The following is a 27349-nucleotide window of genomic DNA, read 5'->3' as shown; positions in this document are numbered from 1 at the left end:
CAGTACTCGGAGTAGTAAAATACTCCAAAGTGCTGAAAAGAAGGTTGTTGATCTCAAGCCAATTAATGAAGAGGAAGAGGTGCAGTCTGATACACCAATTATTGTTGATGAGGTTCTTAGTGAAGAGAAAGTTGCTAATATTCTAGAAAGTTTAAAGGTGGCAAATGATAACAGCAAGCAGACTCTAAAAGGGGATCTCGGCCCTTTGATTCAGCTTCGCAAATCTAAACCTCCCTTTCCTCAAAGGTTGGTGAAGAATAAGGAAGATGCTAAGTTCGAGAAATTTTATGATCAGCTAAAGCAATTATCTTTGACCTTTCCATTCTTGGATGCTGTCAAGGAGATGCCCGATTTTGCTAAGTACTTGAAAGGCCTGTTGACCAAGAAGAAGATGGTGCAACATGAAATCATGAGTTTGACTAACACTGTGAGTTCCATTATTTCAACAACTACTGTCTAGAAAAAAGGAGATCCTGGGGTATTCACCATTCCTTGTTCTATTGGATACCATGATTTTTCTCGTGCTCTGTGTGACAATGGGGCGAGTATAAATTTAATGCCACTTGCTATCTACAAGCAATCAGGTTTGGGGATGCCAAGGCTGACTACTATGAGATTACAGATGGTTTATAGATCTATTAAGCGGTCGGTTGGTGTGGTTGATGATGTTTTTGTGCGGCTTGGTAAATTTATATTGTGTCACGACCCAAACCGATTAGCCGTGACGGGAGTCTGACCTCTAGCGACCAAACACCCCTAAACAAGTATCTGAAACATACTGAACATCAAAAGACCATAAATGGCATAACTGATCTCATAAGAGAGAAACATCAGAACTCTGTACAATCTTCATATATATACACGACACCCGGAAGAACAGTGCAAGCTAGCTGGGCTGCTACATATACTGTACACAAAAGAATAGAAGCCGACAAGGCTACATTATCTGACTACTACATACAACTGTCTGCACACCTCTAGTTGAATAAAAGCTGTAGAAAGGACGGGATAGGGCCCCGTCATACCCATATACATACACATCTCAAAAGGAGCACACCAAAACTGACTGTAGCTCCGGATCAAATGGAGCGTACTGACCACTGCTAGATCTAGAGGTCCGACTGAGCAAGACCACCTGTTTGTCTCCCTGTACCTGCGGGCATGAATGCAGCCCCCCGAGCAACTGGGAATCAGTACGGATAATGTACCGAGTATGTAAGGCTTAAGAACAACATATATACATAAGAATCTTGGATAAGATCTGAACTCATAAACTGAAATGACTGACTGCATGTACCTATATGAAGTAGTATCTGCCTAAATCTGCATAAATCTGCGTAACTGACAATGCCTCTGTGGGCCCATAATATGCATACTCATACCTATCAATGATGGTCGTGCATCTATATGCGTGCGTATATAACGCCTGATATGTGTGCATATATAACGCCTAATGTATGTACGTATATAACGCCTATAAGCCTCTATGGCATCTCGTCATATCATATTGTCTCCTCTCGGTGGCCATAATCAATATCATCATCATAGTAGTAATGCGTATATAACGCCTATATCTCTCCTCATACTTTACAAATATCTAATATTCGTGTATATAACGCCGATATCACTCCTCATACTTTACATATATCTAATATTCGCGTATATAACACCTTCTAGTCATGGGTCAATGTACCTAAATATATAATGAATATAATGCATGACTAAAATGTATGCACAGAACTGGCTACATAAGACTAAACCCATGAATAGAAGGATTACTTATAAATGGGGTACATGAACATCAACGACTGAAGTACTTTTAATGCTTCTAAGAGTAGAGTAATATGGAAGCTCTCTTACTCGCTTGTTGGATCATATCATAGGATCATGCCAAAAGAAGAAAATAATGACCTTAACATACCTGGAAGTATAGTCAATCGTCCAAATTCTACCTCTCGAACTTGCAAGTCTACAATTAAGATAACATAAGGCTTAATTAGGATATTTACTTCACTTACTAACCATCCTCAAATACGTAAAAAGCTCAACGAACTATAGACAATAATTCCCTTTCTAATCTTACAACTCTCTAACTTCTCATTCGATCCCACATCAACTAAAATACTCACATCAACAATGACAACACATATATATATATATATATATCAAAATATACGTAAACTCGTTTCCAATCATCTCTTAAAATAACCCTAAGTCACTATCTTGTCTTTCATCAACTCACCACTTCCACAATTATCCCCTTTTTACTTAGAATCTCTAAAACTCATGATACTTAACTTAAATATAAGGGTAGAAATAATTTACATACCTTGAGGGGTCAAGAATCCCAAGAATCACTTCAACTTCAACTCCCTAAACTTCACAACTTTGAAGAAACCCTATAAGCAACCTTCTTCTTCACAATCTCGGGTTTACGGGTTCTAGGTCTTGTCGAATCTTCACTAATATGAAGAAAATTATTGGGAGAGAAAATATTAGGGTTTTTCTTATTTGGAAAGGAGTAAAATGTGAAATAAGGTCGTGAACCACCTATTTATACTTGGAAGCCAAAAAGGCTACAACGGTACTGTTTGACTAGCTGGTCGACGGTCCGTCGACCGTGTCGACGGTCCGTCAACTTGCTTTGTCGACCTGCGCTTGCAGATGCAAGGCTGCGAGACCCTGTCGACGCCGTACGTCGACGGTTCGTCGATCATGTCGACGACCCATAAACAATGACTGGTGTCCTGCAGATTGTACTGATTCAGTTCAGATCGCGTCGATTCGATTCGTTCAATTTCTAACTCTATAAATTGCCATGAATATCTGCTGGTACCCTCGTACTTGGGGTAAGACATTTTCTATCTCCAAACTAGGGCTCGGGTCTCTATTCCAAGGGCATACCTGACTAGGAAACCATAGGTTCTACTACTACGAGCACGAGGAACGTAACATTCTCCCCCTCCCCCCCTAGGAACATTCGTCCTTAAATGTTCGAACAATCCGGGGTTATAAAAATTTTGACAAAGTTTCCTCTGTACTTATACCAGTCCATCCTGCACGCAGCAACCCAAAATAATGCCACACAGGGCCACATACTATAACACACAATACCATGGCCTCACACGACCAATCACGATAACAGAAATGAAATAATACTTGGGGGTGATGATGCCTCAGACCGAACCTCCTGTACTACTGGGAACAAATGTGGGTACTCAATTTTCATTACCTTTTCCACTTCCCAAGTCACTTCCTCAACATTCTTATTCCTCCACAAGACTTTAATTGAAGCTACGTCCTTGGTCCACAACCGACGGACCTGTCTGTCCAATATAGCCACTGGAACTTCTTCGTATGATAAGTGCTCGGTCACCTGAATGTCATTCACTAGTACCACTCTCGAAGGATCTCCGATACACTTACGAAGCATTGATACATGAAATAGTAGGTGTACCGACTCTAACTCAGAAGGAAATACTAGCTCACATGCCACTGTATCCACTATACGAATGATCTTATATGGCCCGATATATCGAGGGCTCACCTTCCCCTTCTTGCCAAACCTCATCACTCCCTTCATAGGCGAAACTTTCAAGAACACCCAGTTACCCATCTTCAACTATAGCTTACGTCACCGATTATCCTTATAGGATTTCTGTCGACTCTGAGATGTTAGCAACCTCTCTCTAATCACTTTCACCTTATCAACTGCTTGCTGAATTAAGTCTGGGCCTACTAACTGATTTTCCCCGACATCAAACCACCTTATGGGCGATCTACATCTCCGCCCATATAAGGCCTCATAAGGAGCCATCTGAATACTGGAATGGTAACTGTTGTTATATGCAAACTCGATAAGAGGAAAATGATCATCCCAACTGCCTTGAAAGTCAAGTACACAAGCTCCAAGCATATCCTCAAGGGTCTATATAGTACGCTCTGCTTGTCCATCTGTTTGGGGGTGAAATGCAGTACTAAGACTCACCTGAGTCCCCAATCCTTGTTAAAAAGACTTCTAGAATTTGGCTGTGAACTGTTCTGCCCTATCTAAAATAATGGCTGTAGGAACACCATGAAGTTGTACAATCTCCTTAAGATAAATCCTTGCATAATCCTCAGTTGCATAAGTAGTTCTGACAGGCAGAAAGTGAGCTGACTTTGTAAGCCTATAAACTATGACCCATATCGAATCACACTTCCCCTGAGTACGGGGCAACCCTGTAAAAAAGTCCATATTAATTATCTCCCACTTCCATGTCGAAATCTCCATTGCCTGCAATAGACCTCCAGGATTTTGGTGCTCTATTTTGACCTGCTGACAATTTGGGCATTGAGCGGAAAGTTCTGCTATCCCTCTTCATACCATTCCACCAATAAACTTCCTTGAGATTATGGTACATCTTCATTGAGCCTGGATGAATAGAATAATGGGTGTAATATGCCTCTTCCAAAACCTGCTGGCGGAGTCCTGTAACATTAAGGACACATAATCTGTCTCGATACCTGAGTACTCCATCACCTGTGATCACATAGGGTGTTTTTTCTTTCTAAGGTGTTGCATCTCGGTAATGAACTAAACTAGGATCTTCATACTGACGCTCCCCTTTATCTCTACTACCAAGGACGATACCGCAGTGTGTTGAACAGTAACTCCTGCATCACTTGAGTCTATCAATCGAACTCCGAGGCTAGCTAATCGATGAACCTCACGGACTATTTCTCTTTTCTCTGGTGACACGTGTGACAAGATACCAATAGATTTACGACTAAGGGCATCAGCTACCACTTAGCCTTCCCGGGATGGTACACGATATCCACATCATAGTCTTTTAACCTCTCCAACCATCGCTGTTGACACCCAATTTTGGCCCTCCTTTTCGTTTAATTAATTTCACTATGCTTCTCAGTCGTGAGAATTCCCCAACAAATGAGTTTGGAATATTTTCGCTAATTATTACACTATTTTTCGAGATTATTTACCTTAAGTTAAGGACATTTTTTTTTCTAAGAATTACCAAACATCATATTTTTATAATTAAAAATTATTAAACAACATTCTTTACAATTAAATCACTCAAAAATAGTGTTGATATTTCTATGTCGATATTAGCATCGACATTTCTCCTTTAATATTATTTCTTACTATGTTAATCATCTTCTACTCTATTTTAAAACTAAATACGTATACTCATATTGCAATTTATATAGGTATACATTTTGTGGGAATTAATTAGGACCGAGGAGCATATTTTAATTAATTGATTGAAGTAAGAAGGGATGAGAAAATAATTCATCTACCTAAAATTTGGGCCAAATCCTACAAAATCTATGGCCCAAAAACGTTCAGCCCGACACCAAATGACCCGGCCCAACCCCTACAACTAAATCCCCTAACTAAAGTCTTCAACCCATTATTTTCCATTCTAACTAACGAACCAAACAGCCCCTTTTTTCTTTTTCTCCTTAACCAACAGCCCTAACCAAATGCTTAACTGATCTCCTCTCTCTTCAACCTAACCATGGCTGCCACCCCTTCCACCCCGTCATGTCCATCACCTCACCACCACCAAACCCATCCAACAGAACCCTAGGCCTCTCCCATCACCTATTTCCCATCAAACTCTCTCTCAATACAACAGATACAAGCTAGGATCATCAGACTCTCGCTCTCAACGGCTCTCTTCCTTTCCAATCAGTCTGAAAAGGTGAGATTTTTCCCTCCTTCATCATCTCCTCTGTCAGAAACGTCTCTGGGGATTTTCCCACTTCTTGTTTGAATTTCGAATTCTTGGCTTCCTTGAGAAGCTGTTCAGCTGCTAAATCTAGCTATAAATACAACCCTTTAGCTTTGTGTTGAGGGGAGTTTTTGGAAGAAAAAAGAAATCCCTCCTTTCGAACGAGCTTTTCAATTGGGAGAAAATCCTCTTCTCTTATTATTTTTTTTTTAAGCTTTCTCAGTGGAAAACCTCCCTTCTTTCATTTTATGAGAACAAGGGAAAGAAATCACTCTTTACATTCTACTCTTTGACATAAAATATATTCCGAGAGGAGTTAACGAGCGGATTCGGCGACTCGACAACGATGAATCACCTCAGTTCGCTATCACGAAGAAGGTAATCATATATTTTTTTTTACTTCGTTTTTTTTTTCCAATTGTGTAGGAGAAAAATGTAGTTTTGTTCAAGTATTTCCTCGTCGTTTGTTTGGTTTGGTTGGTTGGAATGTGTCCTCTCCTCGTTTGTTGTAAATTAGTGTAAGTCGACTAATTTCGTCGAATATGTGTTCAACCTCGTCGCTGCTCGTCTTGTCATTTTCCATATATTTCTTTAGTTTTGTCACTTCTGAATTTATTTAGTGTGTTTAGTTGTAATCTTGTTAGAGTCAAATAAATAATTTACATTCTCCCATATGTTAAGTATATTCGCCGTTTCTTTTAGTTTCGAAACTAGATCAGTTTAAGGTCGGGTAAAACAAATGACGAGGATTAAAGTGTGTGTTTAAATTTAATGTAGACACTGTTTGGTATAATTATTAGGATGTGTTAGCTTCAGTTTCCTTCTATTATGATCAAAGTGTGTGTTTAAATTTAATGTGGACACCACCAAAATGGTTTTTTTTTACACCCGAAAGAGTAGAAACACTTAGAAACTCGGCTAAGCCTTGAGTTTTGAGGAAGTTTCTTACTCGTAGTTAAATTTTTTAAGTCTTCCGATTCGTCGGAATAGTCGATTTTTTGTGAAAGAGTGTTCCTCGTCAACTCTCATCGCCCCTGTCGTTGCTTGACGAAAAGGTAATTTTTTTTTAAAAGTCCCTTTCTTTTAATTTCCGCCTTAATCATGTGTTAGTATGTGTTAAGTATGGTTGCTGTTTATTTGCTTCTATTTGAAATAGATTGGTTTAAAATTGTGTAACGTTAACTACGTTTTAGCTTAAGGATAAGGATTAAGGTATGTGCTTAAGGTTGTATACTGGTTTGGTATAGCTAAACTCTAGTCTTGATAAGCATTGGCTGATGTAGAGGCGAAAACTTAGTATGTGAATTAGTTGTTTGAGTTTTCCTCTATTCGTTCTCTATTTGCTCTATGTGTTCATTTGACCCGCAAGTTTTAGCTTTGTAACCTCTTATTCGCAATATCTTTAATTGGGAGATAATGATACATGGTTGAATTGGTTAACTTTGTGAATTCGGTTCGAGTTTATCAAATGCTTTTTTTTTTCTTCAGTTCTTTGTGATGAATATCGTTTGCTTAATGTTAGTCAACTGTGATGTTTTTCTTCTGCCTTTAGTTCTCTCATTCACCTAGAAGCTATAGGATTAAGAAAGTAATGCTCTCATAAGTAGTTTGTTGTTCTTCCTATCTTAATCCAATAATGTTAAGTTGATTGCTTGGCCCCTTTCATGTTAGAACATGGTTTCCTTTGGGGTGTTTCTAATTCTGTTTTAGCCGTATAAGAACCAGATTTAATCATCTTTGCTAATAGGTTGAATCATCTTCTCTGTTTGGATTGCCCTTCTATTTCCTTCTATTTTCACCCTCTTTTGTTTAACATAAGAAGAGGCAGGATAAGAGTGTTTCTTTAACGTATTAATTATGTTGGTTACAAGCTCATATGAACTGGAAGTTGCTTCAAAGTTGAGTGGCTGTTTGGTTGATAACTTGAATGATTTAGTTAGAACAACACAATAGACCATTTATTATTAGCTTCCAACTATGTTCAGATACTGATTCCCATCTCAGAATAAATTTTCATACTTCATTTATAGCAATTGGCTTAACTAGTTTCAGATTAACCACAAAGGGAAATTAGTTGTATTAGGTGGTTGTTTTGTTTAAGTTTATTTCCAGTAGCTAAACATCGAGCCTAGATAATCTCTAAATGTGTGTTGCTGCTGTACTGTTCCCACATTATATAAACACTCACCCTATTTGAATATGAATCTTCGGAGTTACTGTTTAGGTGTTATATTGTGTAATATTTCCTTTGTTTCCAAAAAATCATGACTGAGTTTCCTAACATCCTTTGCTGCTATATGTAGCCATGTAATGGTCATATCCAGTTTCTCCTTAAGAACAGTTTTAATAATCTAAGCATGAATTGATTCAGGATCTCTCTCAATTTCCTTCTCTGCTTGGTTAAGTTTTTTTTTAGAACCTCAAGTACTATTTTCCAAACTCTTCTTTAATCGAATCTGGAATGTGCACTCAGTTTACAGATTTAAAGGCATACTATAGACAGCATTGGATATCCGGATAACTATGTTAATTTGATGACTAAATAAATGAGTCACCCTCCCTTTTAGAATAGAGATTTGTCAAAAGCTTTCAATTTAGGTGCAGTAGCAGTGATTAGCTAACATGATCCTTACCCATTTTTCTTGGAATTATTATACAAAGGTGATGTGCCAGCTTTGTTCACTTTTAGTGACTTTACCTTTTGTGTACTTAATCCAAGTATAATCTTTCTAAATCCTCAAAAAGATCTTGCTTTGAGTTCTGAGATATCTCTTATCACTGGATCCTGTCTGAATATGTTCAGTTCTTCTTCTCTGCCTTTCTATGAACTGCTCGGGTACTATATTGGAAGATTAACTCAATATTTTTAGCAACACTTAGTGTGTAGAGTGCCTTATGTTATATGTGTGTTATGGCTAGCTTTTAAGTTCATCTTTCTTGAGGTACTATGTTTCCTTTTGTTCGCCTGAATCTCTTAGGTTTGATTCCTTGTGTGATGTTTATGACCAGTCTTGAAGTTTTCCTTTTAAGTCATGTTGTGTTAGTTGGTATAGTCACTTTCTGGAAGTCGTTAAGGGACTGATTTACAGAGGCTCGTTAATCCCAAAATCTCAACTTTGAAAGATAATACTTTGTTTCTTATAATTTATAGTTTCTAAATACTTGGGTCGTATCATGGAACTGCTTTCTATGCCCATCCACTCTTAAAACCCAAATCTTAACCCTTCTTTGACATATTGATTCGGGAAAGTTTATATATTTACTCAGCAAGTGTAGAATGCCTCATATTCAAGTAGTCATTATTTCTTTTCTTCTGCTAAATCCTTTGGCTTCTGGATACTCATTCTTCTTCACCCCCCTCTTTTCTTTGCATGACTCGGGGAAAATTTCCCAATCCCAAATGATCATGAGCTGCTATTGAACTGGAGACCACTGCTGCTACAAACAGTTGCTTGTTTTAAGATAGTTGCTATATTTTTCCAAAGTTCGGAGTGCTGTATTTTGATGCAAGGAGCTGCTATAATTGGGGACAATTATCTACTGTTGTCGTTGCAAGTATTGAGGAAGATTGTCGTCATTTTCTTGAGCTAAAAGTGTCATATTCCATCACGAACCGTTGTTCATTTGGCGAGAATGGCTGCTGTGTGTTTGCTGCATTTTATGAGGCAAAACAGATGCTATAATTGATGTCCCAATGCTACAGTTAAGATGAAACAACTGCCGCATATCAAGATGGTTGGGTAGTTGTTTATGAACCAATTTTCTGGTCAACTCGTGGCCTCATATTGATGAAAATAGTGGCTGTCCTCTCATAGTTTTAATGCTATCCTTGGTGCCACTTGTGACTGCCTACAGTTTCTTTTATTACCGCATTTTGCTGCTATCTAGCAGCTGCTGTCTGTGGCTGCCTACTGTTACTGCTTTTGGCTGAAAAACGAACAGATTGCTACACTTGATAAAGGCTCACTGATTGAATATGATACAACACTAGGGCCGATGAAAAGAAATTTAATTTGAGGCCATGCCTTTGTCCGAAAAGGTTATCCCCCTGTTTAGGCGTTGATGACCTCATAGTAGAATCACGAGGTAGGAACGAACATGCGTTTGGCGAGGCAACTAGAATGGCCACTAGTCTGCAGCCAAGACATGTTTCGGATTCCTTTGCCATATTCGGAACCGTGAGTCTGAGCCTCCGTAATCAAAGCTCTCAAAGTTTGATACGAGTCCGCGGGATATTATTTATGTTCCTAAACGTCACCCGACGGGGCGGCGTATCATTTTTTCTAACATTTTCCTTTCATATTTTTGTGAGGTACAAATAACGCGAGGCAGTAGAACAAAGATGTACCAAAAGTTGAAGCGAAGAAATTTGGAAGCACCGCATGTTTGGCCGAAGAACTAGAAAAGGGGCAAATAGGGCTCAAGCCTTAAACCTTATTTATTTTTATCTAAATTTATGTATCCAAGTATTACATGTATATTTGGATCTATAACAAATTGCTAACCTATTTACTTTGGTTTTCCTTCTTAATCCAGTTGAAACCCGAAGCTTGCCAATTGGGTATTTCGCGATTAGTTAAAGTTAAGATTGATTTAATTTTGTGTTATTACTAGCGTTGAGTTAATGGCAGGTCTAAACTATAACGAATCAATTCTCGAGCAAGAACAAATGGTTTCGCTATCATTGTAGCCCAAATAATTGGCCCAAAGGTATTCTCTCGTAAACAATAATTCCTTTAATCATATATATTACTCAAAAGCCATTTTTTGAAGCGTTATATAGGATATAAGTATATCACATATATACATTATTTACTAATCCTCCCATTGTTATACTATTCTATTCAAAAATACATCATAAATACATGTGTATCACATGCATACTAAACTATTTTTTAGAAATAAACATACACATATATCATCTTTTACATACATGCATACATACCCTTCACTAATCATTTCTATACATGCATGCATTTATTTACGTGATTATAATGACTTTAAAATTGCTATTTGTATGAATCATCTTAGGAAATTAGTCCCTTTAGCAGTTCTTTAAAATAGGTAATAATAAATAAGAAATAGATAAACAATCCCTCTCTAGTGTTAATTAAACTAAGTTTTTAAGACTGTTCTCGGACAGGCTCTGAGGGATGCTTAATACCTTCCCCTCAGGGTAAATAAAACCCTTACCTAGAATCTCACAGGTTTCAAAGACTAAAAAATGGAGTTTACTTTTTATAAATGGTTTCCTAATATTTCCTAAAATTAGGTGGCGACTCTGAAAATTTACAAAACAAGAGGAAACATAGTCATAAGTTGTGAACTAGTTTTAACCCGTTAAAAATAGGGCATGACAATCGCCTCTGACACAACTTCAAGTAACTGCTTAAAGATGTACTGGAGACTCTCATGATCAGTATAGATATCAATATGGGCACCGTATAAGTAGTGTCTCCATATCTTCAACGCATAAATCATTGCCGCTAAATGAAGGTCATGGGTTGGATAATTCTTCTCGTGCTTTTTCAACTATCTAGAAGCATAGGAGACAACTTTACTATGCTGCATCAACATACAACCCAATCCAACACCTGAAGCATCACAATATACCACATAGCTATCTGCTCCCTCTGGAAGAGTCAAAACTGGTGCTGAAGTTAACTTATCCTTCAGCGTCTGAAAACTCTGCTCATAAGCATCTGTCCATTGGAACTTAGCTGATTTCTGAGTCAATTTTGTCAACGGGGCTGAAAGAGAGGAAAACATTTCTACAAACCATCTATAATAACCTGCCAAGCCTAAGAAACTACGTATCTCCGTTGGTGTCGTGGGCCTTGGCCAATTCTTCACAGCCTCAATCTTCTGGGCATCCACTCTAACGCCTTCTTCTGAAATAATGTGACCCAGAAAAGCCACATAGTTAAACCAGAACTCACACTTAGAAAACTTGGCATACCACTCTTTACCTCGAAGAATTCCAAGCACTGTCTGCAGATGTTCTGCATGATCGGCCTCTGACGGTGAATATACCAGAATATCATCTATGAATACAATCATAAACAAATCTTGAAAGGGCCTGAATATGTGATTTATCAAATCCATGAATACGGCTGGGGCATTAGTCAGACCGAACGACATAACACGAAACTCATAGTGGCCATACCTAGTCCGGAATGCCGTCTTCGGAATGTCCTCTTCCTTGACCTTGACCTGGTGATATCTTGATCTTAAGTATATCTTCGAGAAATATTCAGCGCCTTGCAATTGATCGAATAAATCATCGATCCTCGGGAGCGGATACTTATTCTTTACAGTCACTCTATTCAATTGCTTATAATCATTCCACATTCGCAAAGAGACATCCTTCTTTCTCACAAATAACACCAGCACTTCCCACGATGATGTACTAGGCCTGATAAAGCCCTTCTCGAGCAAATCTTTCAACTTCTCTTTCAATTCTTTCAACTCCACAGGTGCCATCCTATAAGGATGAACAAATATTGGCTGAATGTCTGGCAATAGGTCAATAGTAAAATCAATCTCCCTCTCTGGGGGAGTGCCTGGGAGCTCATCTGGAAATACTTCTGGGAACTCATTAACCACAGGAACAGACTGAAGAGTTGGCGACTCTGCTTGTATATCTTGAACTCGAACTAGGTGAAAAATATACCCTTTTTGGGTCATTTTCTCTGCCTTAAGGTAGGAAATAAACCTACCTCTAGGCGAAGCAGCATTGCCCTTCCACTCTAGGACTGGCTCGCCTGGAAATTGGAATCGAACCATCTTTGCTCTACAATCAACATTAGCATAACAAGAATCCAACCAGTCCATGCCCATAATAATATCAAAATCAATCATATGTAACTCAATTAGATCTGCTGCGGTATGACGGTCACAAACTATAACAACACAGTCTCATTATACTCGCCTAGTTATAACCGGATCACCAACTGGCGTAGACACCTCAAAAGGTTTAATCAGCTCGGGCTCTATCCCAAACTTGCCGGCAACAAAGGGCGTAACATATGATAAAGTGGAACCTAGATCAATCAGTGCATAAACACCATGGGAGGAAACTGATAATATCCTTGTAACAACATCGGGAGAGGTCTCGCGATCCTATTTACTAGCCAATGCATACACGCGGTGCTGAGGATCGTTCGAGCTGGATGCTCCACTTCTCCCCTACCTTGCCTTGCTGGCGTCTAAAAAACTTGCCCTGCTGGCGTTTGAAAAACTTGCCCTCCTGGCATCTGAAAAACTTGCCCTGAAGGGCGCACTACAGAAGAAGAGCCAGCCACAGTTGCTGTAGGCTGAACCATACCTGTACCAACCCCCATCAACCACTCCCTCATCCTGTGGCCCGACTTTCCACAAGCATAGCAAACATCTGAACCCAACTGACACTGACCTGCATGTAACTTGCCACACTAGGTACATCACGGCAAAGGGGGCCTCATCCGACTTGAATCTGGTCGGTAGTGAGAGCCTGATGCTCTAGAACTCTGGTCCGCTCCGGAATAAGATGACCGGTCAAACCTCGGACCTGGAAACCGCGGAGGTGCACTCCCTGCCGGTTGATAAGAAAACTTGGGATACTGCTATCTCTGTCCTCCCCGGAACACACTAACTATCTCAAAAGATATAGCCTTCATACAATGACTTCGGTCACGCTCACGCTCTATCCTCCGCTGGCGTTTACGATCCATCAAATTCTGTGCATACGCCTGTATACGGGAGATGTCCATGCCTGGCTGTAGTGCACTAGTCATGCACTCATCTATCAAGTGTGGCCCTAGACCGGCCATCAAGCGATGCCACCATGGCTAGGGCATATCTAGACAAGAAATCGAAGTGTACACAATACTCTTGCATATTCATACTGCCTTGCTCAATACGTAGGAACCTATCTGCCTGTGCCCGTCGGACCTTTGGAGGTAAGTAATGGCGAAAACAAGCATCTGAGAACTCTCACCACACAGCTGGAGGAGCATTCTCTCCCCTAGATAACTATCATGCCTGATACCACTGTATCGAAATATCCCGGAGTCTATATGAAGCCAACTCCACCGACTCAACCTCATCCGCGTGCATAGCCCTTAGGGTCCTCTGCATACCATTAATGAAATCCTGGGGGTTCATATTTTGCTTTACTACAGAAAACTCAGGAGGACCTAACCCAAGGAAGGTGTTAACCCTCAAACTACTAGCCCTATCTGCCTGGTCAACACCGACTCCCTGCCGCTAAGCCTAGGCAGCTATTAATTTGGTCAACAACTGTACGACATGCCGTACATCCTAGCCCTCTGTATCCGGTTGAGGAACTGGGGTTGGTGCTGGGGGCGGGGTATGCGATGTCTCAGACAACCCCTAACTCTGAATCTCATTCTGGGCCCTCATGGCCTATCAAGTACGATTAGTGGACTCACCTGTCGCTCTCTTGCCCTTCTGGGTAGCTGTAGCTTTCTTACGGGGCATCACTGAAATCAAAACAATTCATCAGAAACGAACGCTTAACAGAGGGCTATATCGTACAATCTAAGAGAGAAAGAATGACATCATCCTAAGTGTCCTGTAGCCTCCTGTTTATAAGTGTGGTGCCCAACACGCCCATAAAAAAGACTTTACTAGATCTCGTACACGCCCGTCATACCCATATACATACACATCTCAAAAGAGGCATACCAAAACTAACTGTAGCTCCGGATCAAATGGAGCGTACTGACCACTATTAGATCTAGAGGTCCTACTGAGCTGGACCACCTGTCTGTCTCCCTGTACCTGCAGGCATCAATGCAACCCCCCCCCCCCCCAGCAACGGAGAGTCAGTACAGATAATATACCGAGTTTGTAAGGCATAAGAACAACATATATACATAAGAATCATGGATAAGATCTGAACTCATAAACTGAAATGACTGAGTGCATGTATGAACTAGTATCTGCCTAAATATGCATAAATCTGCATAACTGACAATGGCTCTGTTGGCACATAATATGCAGTCTCATACCTATCAATGATGGTGGTGCATCTATATGTGTGCGTACATAACGCCTGATATATGTGCGTATATAACTCCTGATGTACGCATATAACGCCTGTAAGCCTCTATGGCATCTCGTCATATCATATTGGCTCTTCTGTGGCCATAATCAATATCATCATCATAGTAGTAATGCGTATATAACGTCTATATCTCTCCACATACTTTACATATATCTAATATTCACGTATATAACGCTTATATCTCTCCTCATACTTTACATATATCTAATATTGGTGTATGTAATACATTCTAGTCACGGGTCAATATACATAAATATATGATGAATGTAATGCATGACTAAACTGTATGCACAGAACTGGCTATATAAGACTAAACCCATGAATAGAAGGATTACTCATAAATGGGGTATATGAACATCAAACACTAAGTACTTCTAATGCTTCTAAGAGTAGAGTAATATGGAAGCTCGCTTGCTCGCTTGTTGGATCATATCATAGGAACATGCCAAAATAAGAAAAGAATGACCTTAACATATCTGGAAGTATACTCAATCGTCCAACTTCTACCTCTCGAACTTGCAAGTCTACAATTAAGATAACATAGGGCTTAATTAGGCTATTTACTTTTCTTACTAACCTTACTCAAATACGTATAAAGCTCAACGAACTATAGACAATAATTCCCTTTGTAAGCTTACAACTCTCCAACTTCTCACTCGATCCCACATCAACTACAATACTCGCATCAACAATGAGAACACACATATATATATATATCAAAATATACGTAAACCCATTTTCAATCATCTCTTAAAATAACCCTAAGTCACTATCTTGTCTTTCATCAACTCACCACTTCCACAACTATCCCCTCTTTACTTAGAATCACTAAAACGCTTGATACTTAACTTAAATATAAGGGTAGAAATCATTTACATACCTTGAGGGGTCAAGAATCCTAAGAATCACTTCAACTTCAACTCCCTAAACTTCACAACTTTGAAGAAACCCTAGAAGCAACGTTTTTCTTCATAATCTAGGGTTTACTGGGTCTAGGTCTTGTCAAATCTTCACTAATATGAAGAAAATTATTGGGAGAGAAAATATTAGGGTTTTTCTAATTTCGAAAGGAGTAAAATATGAAATAAGGTCGTGAACCACCTATTTATACTTGGAAGCCAAAAAGGTTACAGCGGTTCGGTTCGACGAGCAGGTCGACGGCCCGTCGACGCCGCAGGTCAATGACCAGTCAATGACGACTGGTGTCCTGCAGATTTTTCTGATTCAGTTCAGATCGCGTCGATTCGATTTTTTCAACTTCTAACTCTATAAATTGCCAGGAATATCTGCTGGTACCCTCGTACATGTGGTAAGACATTTTCTACCTCCAAACTCGGGCTTGGGTCTCTATTCCAAGGGCATACCCGACTAGGAAACCATAGTTCTACTACTCCAAGCATGAGGGGCGTAACATATTGCCCGCTAATTTTATGATTCTTGACTATGCTATTGATAGGGTATTCCTATTATTCTGGGGATACCTTTCCTTTCTACGGGAAGAGCTCTTATGGATTCGGAAAAGAATGAAATAAAATTATGAGTCAATGATGAAGAGGTGACTTTTTAGGCAAGTAAGGGGATGAAGTTACCATGTGCTTACGATAGCATTTCGGTGATTGATTCTTTTAATGATGTTGAGTAAGCTGTGGAATTCAAAATAGAAAAAAAATAGTTTAGGACAAGCTCTTGCTGCTATTCTTGTCAATTTTTATGGTGAAGATATAGAAGGTTATGTGGAGACGATTAATTCACTTGTTGGGTTGGGCTCATATTCTTACAATCCAAAGAAGCTTAATCTTGATCTAGAAAATAGAACAACTCCTCCAACAAAGCCTTCTGTCGTTGAGCCACCGAAGCTTGAGCTTAAGCAGCTCCCATCATATTTGAAGTATGAGTTCCTTGGTCCAAATAATACGTTACCAGTGATTGTTTCAGCATTGCTGACTGAGAAGCAGATCGAGAGGCTTGTGGAGATATTGCGTGAGTATAGGCGTGCTACTGGTTGGACCATAGCAGACATTCAAGGGATTAGTGAGCATAAAATTCAGTTAGAGGAGGATAGTAAGCCAAGTGTGGCACATTAAAGGAGACTGAATGAAAACATGGAAGAAGTCATAAAGAAATAAATCATCAAGTGGTTAGATGTTGGACTAGTTTAATCTATTGCGGACAGTAAATGGGTAAGCCTGGTTCAATATGTTCCGAAAAAGGGCGGCATCACAGGGGTGCCCAATGCAAAGAATGAGCCGATTCTGATGAGGACTGTGACAGGTTGGAGAGTTTGCATGGACTATCGTAAGCTTAACAATGCTACTTGCAAGGATCATTTCCCTATGCATTTTATTGATCAGATGCTTGATCGGCTAGCGGGGCGGTCTTACTATTGCTTCCTAGATGGGTATTCTGGCTAAAATTAGATTAACATCGCCCTTGAGGAACAGGAGAATATGACATTTACTTGTACTTATGTGATATTCGCTTTCAGCAGGATGCCCTTCGGTCTTTACATTGCACCGGCTACCTTTCAGCGGTGCATGATGTAGATATTTTCTGATATGGTGGAAGACTTTCTTAAGGTCTTTATGGATGATTTCTCTGTGGTTGGTGATTCTTTTGATGACTGTCTTGACCAACTGGATCGAGTGCTTAAACGCTGTGAGGAGACTAATCTAGTGCTGAATTGGGGAAGTGCCACTTCATGGTGAAAGAAAGGATCGTTCTCGGGAAAAAATCTCTGAAAAGAGGATTGAGGTTGATCAGGAGAAGATTGATATGATTTCAAAGCTTCCTCCACCTATCTCAGTTAAGGGTGTCTGGAGTTTCTAGCGACATGTTGGTTTCTATAGACGTTTCATCGAATATTTCTCCAAAATTTCTAATCCGTTGTGTAAGCTTCTTGAAAAAGAGGCTAAGTTCTAGTTTGATGAGAAAAGCTTCTTGAAAAAAAGGCTAAGTTCTAGTTTAACGAGAAGTGACGAAAGGCATTCGATGAATTGAAGGAGCGTTTGACCACAACTCTTATTATTATTTCTCCTGACTGGTCTCTATCGTTCAAGTTGATGTGTGATGCGAGCGATTTTTCTATTGGTGCTATGCTTGGCCAGAGGCATAATAAAATCATGCAGCCTATCTACTACACCAATAAAACATTGAATACGGCTCAGATGAATTATACAGTAACTAAGCAAGAGCTGCTTGTGACAGTGTTTGCTTTTCAGAAATTTTGGGCCTGTCTATTGGGATCCAAAATTGTGGTGTACACTTATAATGCTGCATTGAGGTATCTGATGGCAAAGAATAAAGCCAAGCTGCGATTGATTCGATGGGTTCTGTTGTTACAAGCGTTTGATTTCGAGGTAAAAGACCTCAAGGGAACTAAAAATCAGGTTGCTGACCATTTCTCTCGGCTTGAAGAAGCCGGGAGACCTTCAGATGAGCTAGATATTGATGATGTTATCCTCGATGAGCGGGCTTTAGCAGTATCAGCTGAGGTAGCACCATGGTATGCCGACATCGCTAACTTTTTGGTGATGGGCATTGTTCCTGATGATATAAAGTCATACTAGAAGAAGTTTCTGGGGGATTCTCGTATGTATTACTGGGACGAGCCATATTTGTTCAGAACATGTGCTGATAGCATCATTCGGAGTTGTGTTCCCAAGTGTGAGGTAATGAAGATGCTGAAGGCATGCCACGACTCTCCTGTTGGGGGTCATCGTAGTGGTACTTAGACTGCTGCTAAGGTTCTCGAATGTGGTTATTACTGGCCTACTCTCTTTTATGATGCAAATTTTTTTGTTAAGGTCTTGTGATCAGTGCCAAAGACAAGGGAATATTGGTAGGAGGAAGGAGATGCCTATGAACTATGTGATGGAATTAGAGGTGTTCGATGTTTAGGGAATCGATTTTATGGGGCCCTTTGTGAGCTCTTGTGGCATGAAAAATATCTTGGTTGTTGTGGATTATGTGTCTAAGTGGGTAGAAGCTGTGGCTTTACCCAACAATGAAGTCAATAGTTTCATGGGGTTCTTGATAGAAAAACATATTTACTCGCTTAGGTACTCCGAGGGCAATCATCACTTATGGTGGATCTCACTTTTGCAACAAAGCCTTCGCGAGATTGATGGAGAAGTTTGGTGTGAAACATAAGGTGGCAACCCCTTATCATCCTCATACAAGTGGACAGGTTGAAGTCTCCAATCGAGAGATAAAGAGTATTTTGGCCAAGACTGTCAATGCAAATAGGACCGATTGGGCTTGGAAGCTTGATGGTGCTCTTTGGGCCTATCGGACTGCCTACAAAACTCTGATTAGGACTTCTCCTTTGAGACTGATTTTTGTTAAAACTTGTCATCTACCAGTTGAGCTTGAGCATAAGACCATATGGGCCTTGAAGAAGTTGATTATGGATTGGGATAAAACAACTAATCCTCAGTTGTTTCAACTCCATGAGATGGATAAATTATGGTACTAAGCCTACGAGAGTGCATCATTATACAAGGAGAGGATGAAACACTATCATGACAAGAAGATCTTGAAACGAGAATTCTATAATGGTGATCTTGTCCTTCTGTATAATTCCAGATTAAAGCTGCTACTGGGCAAGTTGAAATCAAAGTGGTCCTGTCCTTTTGAGGTGGTAAGTGTTTCACCCCATGAGGCGATTGAATTGACGTCCGGAGATGGAACTCAGACATTTAAGGTGAACGAACAGAGGATAAAGCACTACCATGATTGCATTGACGGGGATAAAATTGTTGATGCATACTAATTGAAGTATCTGGGAATGGATCCTGATCCAGAATAAAACGGTACCGCCGTCGTGCTGCGACGTTAAATCAAGCGCTTCTTGGGAGGCAACCCAAGTTTAGATTTCTATATTTTCTTGGTTTGTTATTTTGTTTTCAGCAGTGTATCTGGGCTATTTGACGGGTGTTGAGTGTGCAGAAATTGGAACTCAAGAATCTGGCAAAAGATTACCTCAGTGCAAATTGACGGGACCGTCGACATTGTTGACGGACCGTCAATGCACATTGATGGTATGCAGACCCAGAGTTCAGAGAGTTTGCAAATTTTAACTCTTTGACAAAGTAATTCGACGAACCGTTGACATTCGACATTCTACGGTACCGTCGATCTACATTGACGGTCGGTCGAATTACCCAGGTAAGTACTGTATAGAAATAAAATATAAAATAAAAATAAATTAATAATACAAAGCGAGGAGAGGGTCGTTTAAAGCCCAAAAGACGCGCCTTTTCCTCTTCTTCTCCAGTTCTCTACTTCTCCACTAAACAAACCCACGTAGTCAACCCTCCATCTACCCACATAATTACTCCATTACACCCCACAACACCCCGCCATCACAGAAACCCAAAACCCTCTGCTCTGCTCAAAACGAAAACAAAGCATTCTGAAGAATTCTCTGTACTTTCCAGCACACTCCTCGAGTTTTTCTTCAAATTTCTCAATCAATCAGGTATGTTGATGTTACACACCCTTTTTCTTGGTTTTGGTTTGAGAAAATCTGGTCTTGAATTGCCATTGACATACCTTGGGTTCCCAAATTGTTGACATGACTACTTTATGGAACTAGGATTGTGTCTACCCATTGATTAACTACGTTGGGGGTAAATTTATTTGTTGTGGGAAGTTAAAATTGGTGCTGAACATGAAGGGTAGAGATCATGAACTAGAGTTTGGTAATTGGGCTGTAATTTATACTAGAATTTGAAACTGTTTGAAATCTTTGGTAGGGGTGGGGAATTTGCTATGTTTGCTGTAATTAGGACTCAGGTGATGAGAATATCATGACTCCGCTGAGTCGGCGGGCATTTCGATCCACATTCATGTCGATTAATTTTGCCCGCCAACGGTTCAAAAAAATGATTGTGTAATATTGATGATCATAATAGAGTGAAGTCTGAGTATCTCCAATGGGTTGGAGGGTATTTTAATTGATAACTTCGATTTGACATTGTTATACCCGCCAAACAAAACCCAATAATATGCCAATGGTCAATTACTCTGAACAAGTGGGTGAAGTCTGAGTAACCCCGAGCCTCGAACCCCGAATGCTTCTGCATATATGAAGAATGAATCTGAGATGTGTGTGTATTAGAAACTGGACTAAGATTGCAGACTCTCTGTTTTTCAATAGACATGACTGTAAATATGTTTACGGTATCGTCAATAGGTCGACGAAGTACAGTACCATCAAACTACTTGACGATCCGTCAAAATGTTCGACGGTCCGTCGAAGTACATCGACGGTCCGCAAAGCCCAGATTCAGAGAACACACAGAAACAATTAGAACACCTTTGCTTATACTTATGTTGTGTAGTTTAACTAGAAACATGGTTCCTGATTACCAGTATGGCTCCACCCAAGTTGCCAGCTAAACGAGGGGGTGGTTCTGGGCCCAGTATTAAATACTAGTTACAAGATGAGCCTTCGGATGATGACGAGGCGATGCCTGCCAAAAAGAACAGGGCTGCTGTTCCCGTCTGGAACAAGCAGGTCACACTACCCTCACACTCCGGTTCCTCCAGTCTGAAGAAGAGGGATCGTCTTCATCTAGATCAGGTGATGAGGGTGCCGATGAGGATTCTAAGGCTGCATCTGGAGGCGCTTTACCTACCTCACAGCCACAGACTACTTGTTACACCTCCCATGTTATTTCAAGTAGATTTTGACTTATTAGCGGTGTATACCCTCGGTTTGGTAGTCCGCATCAGTGCTTTACTCACAAGATATTTTACATTGTATGTGTATAGGAATATAAGTAGGAATCCTTGACATTACAGGGGAGTTGGATGTGAAACGAATCGAATCGGAGCAAAGCAAAGCAGTTCAGGCAACTGCTGAAACCAGTCAGCATCGAAGGCCATGTAGACGAGCCGTCAACACGTCGATGAGCCGTCTACTGGTGTCGTCGATAGGGTTCAGAACTCAGGCATTTCAGGTGGCGGTTCGACGACGCACGTCGACGAGCCATCGACATGCCGACGAGCCGTCGACCCTGCTCGTCGACCCGCCGATCTGGAAGTTTCCAGCCCTGTCTATAAATATAAGAACTCACGTTTTATTTCATTATTTTCCACAAAAGGCATATTCTATATCTCTGTAGAACCCTCCCTCTATTTTAACAACAATCTATACCAAAAAGCCAAGATCAAAGCCAAGAATTAAGAGATTCTTATACTAGGAGGCCTATTAGGGTTTGTGGATAGTGAGGACTCTTTGGCATACAAGTGAAGGATTCCATTCTAGTTGAGTAGAGTGACTCAAGGCTTGTTCCCAAGTGCTTAAAGTGAGTTCTATGTTTATTTCCCTTTTTATTAAGAGCACTGGGGGTTGAAAGACTTGGATTATGGAAGGAAATAGAATATAGAGCTCAAATGTGAAAGTAATAGAATCTTAAATAGTAGTTGACATGAATCATGGCTTTTGATATATTATGAATAGAATCTTTCTATTATGATAATAAGAACATGGGAGAAGCATAATAGAAGAACGAATCCAATATTGTATCATGACCATGGCTATGGATGCCCTTGAAATGGGAATAGGAAAATTGAATGATGTATAGTTGATGAAGATTGTGGATTATGAGATTATGAATGTTCTTACAAATGTTTGGGAGTTGTTATATGGCATGGGGAAAGTTGTAGGAACTAAGGAGATGTTGTCTAATTTTCATTATCTTTAGTTCAAATGTACTTATGTTATTGATTACCTAATTTTTGTACGAATTCCCTTGAAGGTAGAATCGCAAGTTAGAGAGGCACGTGAGTAAATGATAGATAGTTGAAGAGATACAAGGTATTCAAGGCTAGTCCCTTCCTTCTAAGGCATGATTCTCATGAAATGAATTCCCTTTTTCCTTCCATGACTTTCTTACATTCCGGGAAATATGAGTCAACATTATATACATATTCTAAAGCCTATGGTATGACATTAATTATTATTGATAGACCCACCTTATGATACTAGCTGCTTCAAGGTGAGGTATGATTATTATGATTTCCCCATAATGGAATCGGGGGTTCTCGACCTTACGTCACCCTGATATGGTTATAGATTATCTTGGGACTCTAACTCGGGGGTTCTCGACCTTACGTCACCCCGATATTGTTATAGATTATCTTGGGACTCTAATGTATGTTTTATGATGAGTTTATGTAATGTACGCGATGATACGATTATACCGCGCCTAGATGGTCGGACATGTCACCGCTAATGCGGGCTGCTTGCGATTATACCGCGCCTAGATGGCCGGACATGTCACCGCTAATTCGGGATGCTTGTGATTATACCGCGCCTAGATGGCCGGACATGTCACAGCTAATGCGAGCTGCTTGTGATTTTACCGTGCCTAGAGGGCTGGAGATGACACCACTAGTAAGCGGCGTATGATGGTATCCGGACGCGGGTAAACGAGGATTATATATGTGATAACTTGATGTATGTGATGTGTTTAAAATGCAATTATTTTTAAAAGCTAAGCAGGTTATGTTTTCCACCTTATGTTTCAGGATTTCTTTATTATCCTCATTTTATTTACGCCTTACATACTCAGTACAATGCTCGTACTGACGTCCTTTTCTTTGGAGGCTGTGTTCATACCCACAGGTAGACAGGGAGGTGATCCAGACTCATAGGAACTATCTGCAATCTTGAGAGCACTCCATTGTTCCGGAGGTGCCATTGCTTAATATTTTGTATATATCTATTTTGGGCACGACGGGGTCCTGTCCCGTCCATATGTCTAGTACTCTAGTAGAGGCTCATAGATACGCATGTGTGGGTAGTATGGTCTCACGATTTTTTTCCCATATGTATATATGTATCATTATTTTGATAACCAAAGGGCTTATGTATATAAAAGTAATTATGTTTCAAATGAAAATGGTTTCCCTATGATTATAAGTAGGTTATTAACGAATGATTGCAGAATGAGTATGATTACGAGTAATATGAGTGGTGCTCGGTAGTTATCCCCGGGTACCCGTCATGGCCCTTAGTTAGGTCGTGACACTACTGAGGATGCTTCTCAGACATCCCAGTCCCCGACGCATCAGAGTTCACATCCGGTATATAATGGTAAAGATGCAACAACTATGCGGGAGTTGAGGAGTAAAAATCTAGAGGATAATAGCCTCTGATTCACAGTTGTAGGTGCCAAGGAGCTATATGACTATGGGGTTGCATTGAAAAATGGGACTGGGCTGAATGAGAACAGAACCATAAATGAGGAGAGGCGTATCAGCTTTGAGGGTCTGGAGATCCTCCCACGCAGTAGAGAAACTATTAATCACTGCCAGTTGGGCTTCATGAATAACCCTCTAGGGGAGTACTGTCCAACAGTGGTGTGAGAGTTATATGCTGCTTATGGGGCTTTAATCAACAAAGTGAAGAAACTACGTCAGAAGCTGAGTGAGATAGACCCTTTGATAGAGATAGAGGTGTGAGGTGTGGTAGTTAACATATCTGCAGATGCAATCAACGTGATATATTTTTGTGATGAATTCACTTCTCTAAGCTAGACTGTTGAGCTGAATGATAAAATTGAAAGACAGAGAGACCAGACGGTCCGATATTGGGCGGCAATCGTGATTGGCAGACCAAGCATGACAAAAGAGATGTCTAATATGGACAAGTGGATGGTTAATCGTTGGTTCACTCTCGATGGAAAATTTTTGTGGAGTGTGATCCAGTTGCGAATTTTTCCTACTCAGGCCGATAATGCACTCACTATTGACAGGTCAATAGTAGTTGCTGCGTTGATGAGTCGATACCCGATTAATTGCGGGCAGTTTGCTGCCAATGAGATACAGTTGAGGGCATCACATTAAAATACTTCATTGGTTTATCCGTGTTTGATCACTGAGCTTGTTCGGAGGGTACAAGTCCATATCTTGCCGCACATTGATCACTAGATTATTGCTTCACATGTGTATTCAGTGCAGAAAAGCAAGGATGAGGATATCAGAGAGGGCCATAGCATAGAGGATGGTTTTCCAGTATTGTTAGTGGGTTTACCTGAGCCTCAGGACATACAACATTCAGGGGTCGCCAATGACACTACGGAGGTGTTACCAGCTACTACTGCCTCGGTGTCCGAGCCTATCCAGACCACAGTTCTTGAGCTTACACAGACAGCTGCATAGAACACTTCAGAGACACAACCACAGACTGCAGCAGCACAACCACAGGGTTCTCCAGCACAGCCTCAGGCTGCAGCCAGAGCTTCTGACCCATATGCTTTCTCTCTAGAAAATTTCAAGAAGTTTGTAAAGCAGGCAGCGATAGCAGATGAGCAAGCTAAAATCATTGTTAACCAGCTAAATGAGTATGTGAGGATGAAATTTGTAGAGGCTATAGAGCCACTAAAGAAGACCGTGACGACTCGCTTGGATGAGTTTGAGATGAGGCTTGCAGCTCTCGAGTTGTCGCAACCGAGTACCTCTGTGGATGCATTGCGGACCAAGTTGGAGTAGCTGAAAGCTGCAGTACTAATATTACAGGCCTGAGATCCGAGTATAGTGGTGATGCCACCCCCACCAGTATTGAGGTGGATGATGAGGTACTCCCGGCTGTACAGTTGATTCCTGATGTGGGTGCTGCGGCTGCCAATGGTGCTGGCGACACTAGAGGGAAGAGAAGGAGAGTGATGCTTACTCATGAAGAGGATTTTTGTGATGAGTGCCGAGAGCGGACTCGACTTCGGGGTCCGAGTAGAGAGGAGCATCAGAAGGAGAAGGCCATCTGGAACTCTCTTGTGCTGAACTACCCCATGGGTAGTGCAGATGCCACCTCCAACAGTGCTCCTGCTGAAGATATCTTCCCGCCACCTTGCCCTATACCACATCCAGTCTGCGGGTGCTACAAATGTTTTTGAGACCCTAGCTGATGCCTCACAGAGATGAGAAGAGTGCCTAGAGCTCCATAGGTATTCCTACTCCCTTGTATTTATTTTGCTGCATTGGGGACACTGCAGAGTTTTTTAGTTGGGGGTATATGATATATGTTAGTGTATATATGTGTTTAGGACCCCTTTGGTTTTTCTTTTCCATGGTTCTTTTCCCGAGGGGATTTTAATTTTTGTTGAACCTGAAATGTTTAGGTCGTGCTTAGATAGAATAGAGTAAGGTTGACTTGTCTGGTTGTGGTTTGAGTAACTTAAGGCATGCTTGTGTGATTTGAAAGAAATACACTCCCCTCCGAAAAATTTGAACTGGTTGTTTAATTGACATGCATGATTCTTTGAATGACATTTAGATTAATGCGCTACTTTGTGTGCTGATTCTTAGCGAGAAGACTAGTGTGTTGACAATTCTTATTCCATGTGTGTGAGGTTCTTGTATAAATTCTCTGGTTATGTGTGTAATCTAGAACTTGTCTGGTTAGTCGTGCTCGAGTCCTTGGATAAGATGAGTTGTGACGTGATCTTAGGCTTTGTTTGTTGATAGAGAACCATTTTAGCCTGAAGATAAGCCTACCTGTAGATATATATCCCTTGTTAGCCATGTTGATCCTTTAAGCCTATTCTTTGACTAGCCGTAATGAGCCAATACCCGTTCTGAATATCCCTCTGAGGTACTTGGCTATTCATTTCTAGCCCCTGAATGAATCCAATGCATAGCATTCTGATGTTTTGATCCAGAACCAATTGCAGCAACATTCACTACCACTGGTCCACATCTAGGCACAGGCTCATTCAACGGAGTTTGGTTACCTGTCATAAGAGATTTAGTAGCCTCCACTACATCAACTGCTGGTGAAGTAATCACTCTATCTGATGCAATCATCAAACCTAGAGCTGGCATAGTAGTAGCATTCACTTCATCATTCTGATGTTTATGGCGTTATTTCTAAACAATAGTCTTCTTTTTTCTATTCCTCTTATTTTTTCTCTTAGGCACTTCCTTAAATGTATCATTTGCAGCCTTCTTCTGATTGTCTTCATTAAACCAGCAAGATTTTATGTTATGACCAAATTTAAGGCAATCATACAAAATATAGGCCACCAATCATAGGAGACAAGCGATGAAGCATACCAGATGAGATATCAATCTCAATTAAGTCAGGCAATGACTGTGATATATCAGTATCAATAAGCACCCAATCCTAGGAAATTTTATCAAACTCAGCAGTCACTTTATCAATGTATAAAGGTTTCCCTATCACTCTAGCCAGCTTACTCAATGCCTCATTTGACCTGTATCCTATAGGAAAAAGTCAATATCTCAATTCTTTAGCATGAGTGGCTAGTTATGAAAAGTGAGTGGCCCTGCCTCTATAACCAGATCTCTCTACTAATCATATCAAACCTAAATAGGTAGTAACCCTTTTTATGGCGGAGAATTTGAGGCTTTGAGAAAAATTCCCAAACAATAGTTAAATAGTTGTTTATCGATTTCTCAAAAAGATTATCCGCCAGCACATAACCAATCAAAGTTGAGCTCCAATAAATCCCCGCCTCCCTTATATCTTCTTAAATGATAGATAATCCCATTTAACCATTACGCATAACAT

The 27349-nt window shown here is 40.4% G+C and overlaps 1 protein-coding gene and 1 long non-coding RNA gene across 2 annotated transcripts; both read left to right on the top strand.

Annotated features, from left to right (window-relative positions):
- The first annotated feature begins 5434 nt into the window (after positions 1-5434).
- On the top strand, positions 5435-10289 carry LOC132609037 (uncharacterized). Its single transcript, XR_009570657.1, has 2 exons — positions 5435-5708; positions 5962-10289. It is a non-coding gene; the product is annotated as an uncharacterized LOC132609037 (long non-coding RNA).
- Positions 10290-18931: 8642 nt separating this feature from the next.
- Positions 18932-19579, top strand: LOC132612012 (uncharacterized). Its single transcript, XM_060326363.1, has 2 exons — positions 18932-19242; positions 19393-19579. Exons 1-2 carry the CDS (start codon positions 18932-18934, stop codon positions 19577-19579), a joined length of 498 nt encoding a protein of 165 aa, XP_060182346.1.
- The last annotated feature ends 7770 nt before the right edge of the window (positions 19580-27349 follow it).

The sequence above is a fragment of the Lycium barbarum genome, chromosome 9 (assembly GCF_019175385.1).
Source record: "Lycium barbarum isolate Lr01 chromosome 9, ASM1917538v2, whole genome shotgun sequence".
Lineage (NCBI taxonomy): Eukaryota > Viridiplantae > Streptophyta > Magnoliopsida > Solanales > Solanaceae > Lycium > Lycium barbarum.
The sequence above is the reverse complement of the archived record's forward strand: the minus strand, read 5'-3'. Positions and strand labels throughout refer to the sequence as shown.